The sequence below is a fragment of the Ornithorhynchus anatinus genome, chromosome 2, assembly GCF_004115215.2.
Source record: "Ornithorhynchus anatinus isolate Pmale09 chromosome 2, mOrnAna1.pri.v4, whole genome shotgun sequence".
In the NCBI taxonomy this organism is placed as follows: domain Eukaryota; kingdom Metazoa; phylum Chordata; class Mammalia; order Monotremata; family Ornithorhynchidae; genus Ornithorhynchus; species Ornithorhynchus anatinus.
Window position 1 is genome coordinate 42,363,164 of NC_041729.1, and position 6,000 is coordinate 42,369,163.

Consider the following 6,000-nt stretch of genomic DNA (forward strand, 5'->3'; position numbering starts at 1 on the left):
GTAAGCGCTCAATAAGTACCGACATTATCGATTAGACCGTGAACCTGTCATCGGGCAGGGAAGGTCTCTGTTGCCCAACTGTCCACTCCGAGCACTTAGCCCAGCGCTCTGCACATAGTAAGCGCTCAATAAATACCAATGTTATCGATTAGACTGTGAGCCCGTCACTGGGCAGGGACGGTCTCTGTTGCCCAACTGTCTATTCTGAGCGCTTAGTCCAGCGCTCTGCGCATAGTAAGCACTCAATAAATACCAACATTATCGATTAGACGGTGAGCCCGCTGTGGGGCAGGGATGGTCTCTCTCTGTTGCCCAATTGTCCATTCTGAACGCTTAGTCCAGCGCTCTGCACATAGTGTGTGCTCAATAAATACCAGCATTATCGATTAGACCGTGAGCCCGTCATTGGGCAGGGACGTCTCTGTTGCCCAACTGTCCATTCCAAGTGTCTGCACACGGTAAGTGCTGAATAAATACCAACATTATCGATTAGACTGTGGACCTGTCATCGGGCAGGGACCGTCTCTGTTGCCATTTTGAGCGCTTAGTCCAGCGCTCTGCACAGAGTAAGCGCTCAATAAATGCCACCATTATCGATTATCCTGTGGACCTGTCACTGGGCAGGGACTGTTTCTGTTGCCATTTCGAGCGCTCAGTGCAGCGCTCTGCACATGGCAAGCGCTCAACAAATACCACCATTATCGATTAGAAGGTGGACCCATCATCGGGCAGGGACCGTCTCTGTTGCCATTCCGAGCGCTCGGTCCAGCGCTCTGCACATAGTAAACGCTCAATAAATACCAACATTATCGATTAGACCGTGAGCCCGTCATCGGGCAGGGACGGTCTCTGTTGCCTAACTGTCCATTCTGAGCGCTTAGTCCAGCGCTCTGCACATGGTAAGCACTCAATAAATACCTGTATTATCAGACTGTGGACCTGTCATCTGGCAGGGACTGTCTCTCTTGCCCAACTGTCCATTCTGAGCGCTTGGTCCAGCGCTCTGCACATGGCAAGTGCTCAATAAATACCAACATTATTGATTAGACCGTGGACCCGTCACGGGGCAGGGACCGTCTCTGTTACCATTCCGAAAGCTCGGTCCAGCGCTCCGCACAGAGTAAGCACTCAAGAAACACCAACATTATTATTCCGAGCGCTTAGTCCAGCACTCTGCACATGGTAAGCGCTCAATAAATACCAGTATTATCGATTAGACTGTGGACCCGTCATGGGGCAGGGACTGTCTCTGTTGCCATTCCGAGTGCTCGGCCCAGCGCTCCGTGCAGAGTAAGTGCTCAAGAAATACCAACATTATTATTCCGAGCGCTTAGTCCAGCGCTCTGCACATAGTAAGCGCTCAATAAATACCAGCATTATCAATTAGACTGTGGACCTGTCATCGGGCAGGGACGGTCTCTCTTGCCCAACTGTCCATTCTGAGCGCTCAGTCCAGCGCTCTGCACATGGCAAGCGCTCAACAAATACCAACATTATCGATTAGACGGTGGCCCTGTCACTGGGCAGGGACCGTTTCTGTTGCCATTCCGAGCGCTCAGTCCAGCGCTCCGCACATGGCAAGCGCTCAACAAATACCACCATTATCGATTCTCCTGTGGACCTGTCACTGGGCAGGGACCGTTTCTGTTGCCATTCCGAGCGCTCAGTCCAGCGCTCTGCACATAGTGTGTGCTCCATAAAGCCCAGCACTATTATTCCGAGCGCTCAGTCCAGCGCTCTGCACATGGCAAGCGCTCAACAGATACCACCATTATCGATCAGACGGTGGACCCGTCACGGGGCAGGGATCGTGTCTGTTGCCATTTCGAGCGCTCAGTCCAGCGCTCTGCACATAGTGTGTGCTCCATAAAGCCCAGCACTATTATTCCGAGCACTTAGTCCAGCGCTCTGCACACGGTAAGTGCCGAATACCAACATTATTGATTAGACTGTGGACCTGTCATCGGGCAGAGACCGTCTCTGTTGCCATTCCGAGCGCTCAGTCCAGCGCTCCTCCGCACATGGCAAGCGCTCAACAAATACCACCACTATCGATTCTCCTGTGGACCTGTCACTGGGCAGGGACCGTTTCTGTTGCCATTCCGAGCGCTCAGTCCAGCGCTCTGCACATAGTGTGTGCTCCATAAAGCCCAGCACTATTATTCCGAGCACTTAGTCCAGCGCTCTGCACACGGTAAGTGCCGAATACCAACATTATTGATTAGACTGTGGACCTGTCATCGGGCAGAGACCGTCTCTGTTGCCATTCCGAGCGCTCAGTCCGGCGCTCCTCCGCACATGGCAAGCGCTCAACAGATACCACCATTATCGATCAGACACGGTGGACCGGTCACGGGGCAGGGACCGTGTCTGTTGCCATTCCGAGTGCTCAGTCCAGCGTTCCGCACATGGCAAGCGCTCAACAAATGCCACCACTATCGATTCTCCTGTGGACCTGTCACTGGGCAGGGACCGTTTCTGTTGCCATTCCGAGCGCTCAGTCCAGCGCTCTGCACATAGTGTGTGCTCCATAAAGCCCAGCACTATTATTCCGAGCACTTAGTCCAGCGCTCTGCACACGGTAAGTGCCGAATACCAACATTATTGATTAGACTGTGGACCTGTCATCGGGCAGAGACCGTCTCTGTTGCCATTCCGAGCGCTCAGTCCAGCGCTCCTCCGCACATGGCAAGCGCTCAACAGATACCACCATTATCGATCAGACACGGTGGCTCTGCACATGGTAAGCGCTCGGCAAAGGCGCCGGAGCGAGGGGGAGAGGGTGGTCGGGGGGGGGGGGGGGTGGGCCCGGGCACTGACCGGGGAGGGCCCTGGCGCAGGCCTCAGCCCCGGCGCAGCTCTCCCTCCGCACATCGGGGAAGGGGTCGCCCAGGGAGCGGGCGAGGGCGGCCAGCACGTCGTCCAGGTAGGGGCGGAGTCGGGGCCCGCAGCGGCGGGCGAGGAGGCCGAGCAGCCGCACGAGGTCGAGGCGCAGCTCCTCGCAGGGCTCGGCGGGGCCGGGGCCGGGGCCGCCTCCTCCGCGCAGCCTGCCGGCCAGGGCGGGCAGCAGGCGGGGCAGCAGGCGGTGCGGCCGGGCGGCCCGGAGGACCCCCAGGCGGAGGAGGCGGGCGGCCAGGGCGCGGCAGCCGTCGGCGGGGTCGGCCAGGCGCAGGAGCAGCCGGTCGAGCAGCGGCCCGGAGAAGAGGGCCTGGAAGGCGCGGCGGGGCGGCGGCGGCCGGTCCTCCAGCTCCCGCCGCAGCTCCTCCAGCGCCCGCGCCCGCGCCGCCTTGCCCTCCTGCTCCAGCAAGGGCAGCAGGCGGCTCAGCGCCCGCCTCAGCTCCTCCGCCCCGCCGCCCTCCGCCTCGTCCTCCGAGCTCCCCGACCCCGCCGCCATGGCCGCCTCCTCCATGGCCGCGTCGCCCCGGGCGACGGGACGCTTTCGCGACGGGACGGAAAGCGCCGCCGCCGCCGCGTCGCTCCGGGCGACGGGGCGCTTTCGCGACGGGACGGAAAGCGCCGCCGCGTCGCCCCGGGCGACGGGACGCTTTCGCGACGGGACGGAAAGCGCCCCGCCGCCTGGGCAAAGTTGATTGACAGCGCCGGCCCGCCGCCGCCGCCGCCGCCGCCCAGCCGCTCGTTCCGGAGCGGTTCTTGAGCGCTCACTACGTGCGCGGCGCTGGACTGAGCGCCCCGAATGCACGGTCGGGCCACAGACAGAGGCCGTCCCTGCCTCTTGACGCGCTAATCCGGGCGGGCAGGCAGGCCGACAAAAACCAGACCGCAGAATGACGATCACCGCCCCGACCGCCGGGACCCACGTGGCCGCCATCCCTCCCCCACCCCAGGGCGGGCGGGCGTGCGTTCATTCATCCATCCGTTCATTCATTCATTCGTCCGTTCATTCATTCGTCCGTTCATTCAGTCATCCATTCATTCGTTCATCCATTCATCCGTTCGTTCGTTCATTCACCCATTCATCCATCTGTTCATTCATTCATCCATCCATTCATTCATTCACCCATTCATTCATTCATTAATTCAGCCAGCCATCCGTGCATTCATGCATTCATCCATCCATTCCTTCATTCCCCCATTCGTTCATGCATCCGTCCGTCCGTCCGTCCGTCCGTCCATCCATCCATCCATCCATCCATCCATCTATTCATCAATTCGTTCATTCATCCATTCATTCATCCGTTCATTCATTCATCCATGCGTTCATCCATCCATCCGTCCATCTATTCGTTCATCCATCAATTCGTTCATCCGTCCATCCATCCATCCATCCATCCATCCATCCATCCATCCATCCATCCATCCATCCATCCATCCGTCCATCTATTCGTTCATCCATCAATTCGTTCATCCGTCCATCCATCCATCCATCCATCCATCCATCCATCCATCCATCCATCCATCCATCCATCCATCCATCCATCCATCCATCCATTCGTTCATCCATCCATTCGTTCATCCATCCATTCGTTCATCCATCCATTCGTTCATCCATCCATTCGTTCATCCTTCCATCCGTCCATCCATCCGTCCCATCCATCCATCCATCCATCCATCCGTCCATCCATTCATTCATCAATTCATTCATCCATCCATTCATTCCTAATAATCATAATAATGTTGGTATTTGTTAAGCACTTACTATGTGCAGAGCACTGTTCTAAGCGCTGGGGGAGATACAGAGTAATCAGGTTGTCCCACATGAGGCTCACAGTTAATCCCCATTTTAATAATAATAATGGTGGTATTCGTTAAGCGCTTACTACGTGCAGAGCACTGTTCTAAGCACTGGGGGAGAAACAGGGGAATCAAGGTGTCCCATGTGAGGCTCACAGTCTTCATCCCCATTTTACAGCTGAGGCAACTGAGGCACAGAGAAGTGAAGTGACTTGCCCACAAAACCCAGCTGACAAGTGGCGTATCCGGGATTCGAACCCATGACCTCTGACTCCCAAGCCCAGGCTCTTTCCACTGAGCCACGCGTCTCTGAATTCATTCATTCAATAGTATTTATTGAGTGCTTACTGTGTGCAGAGCACTGGACTAAGTGCTTCGAATGCACAATTCAGCAACAGACAGAGAGCATCCCTGCCCCATGACGGGCTCATAGTCTAATCACTCATTCAATCGTATTTATTGAGCACTTACTACGTGCAGAGCACTGGATTAAGCACTTCGAATGCACAATAGGGCAACAGATAGAGGCCATCACAGCCCCACGATGGGCTCGAAGCAGCGGGGCTCCGTGGGAAGAGCCCGGGTTGAGGAGTCAGAGGTCATGGGTTCTAATCCCGGCTCCATCACCTGTCAGCTGTGTGACCTTGGGCAAGTCACTGAACTTCTCTGTGCCTCAGTTCCCTCATCTGAAAATGGAGATGAAGACTGTGAGCCCCACATGGGACAACCTGATTACCCTGTATCCACCCCCGTGCTTAGAACAGTGCTCGGCACATAGGAAGCGCTTAACAAATACCAACATTATTATTGAATTGTACATTCCAAGCGTTTACTACGGTGCTCCGCATGTAACATGTAACATCCATCCCCATGTTACAGATGAGGTAATTGAGGCACAGAGAAGGGACACAGAGAGGAAGGGAAAGAAGGAAGAGGGAGGGAAGGAGGAAAGGGAAAAACGGAAAAAAAGATTGAGGGTGAAAGGAGGAAAGGGAAAATGGAGCCTCAAAAAGTATGAGTCTATTGTCTATCTGAGATTCTTGGGTGTGTCTCATCAAATCAGCCCTCCTTTTCTGCCTTTTTCATCCCCTTCAACCTCCGACCCAAATGTTTGGCAGTGACCCTTCAGAGAATCTCTTCACTTTTAGTTATTCCCCTACCCGGAGACTGGTGGTTGGACTGGTGAAAATTCAAATCCCTTCCAACTCTATTGCTAAGAGTAATGTTAATAATAATAATGATAATAATGGTAAACACTGCCAATGTGCCAACCACTATATTGAGCAGTGGGGAAAATATAGATCATTA

General features: G+C 55.3%; 1 protein-coding gene across 2 annotated transcripts in view; it reads right to left on the reverse strand.

Moving 5' to 3' along the window:
* DNAAF5 (dynein axonemal assembly factor 5) overlaps nt 1-3,421 on the reverse strand; it is a 66,349-nt gene extending 62,928 nt beyond the window's left edge. For both annotated transcript variants that reach the window (XM_029058451.2, XM_039911089.1), the window contains exon 1: nt 2,821-3,421. In XM_029058451.2, coding sequence (XP_028914284.2) covers nt 2,821-3,409 — 589 coding nt within the window. In that variant the 5' untranslated portion in view covers nt 3,410-3,421. The remainder of the gene's footprint in view (nt 1-2,820) is intronic.
* Between the last annotated feature and the right edge of the window lie 2,579 nt (nt 3,422-6,000).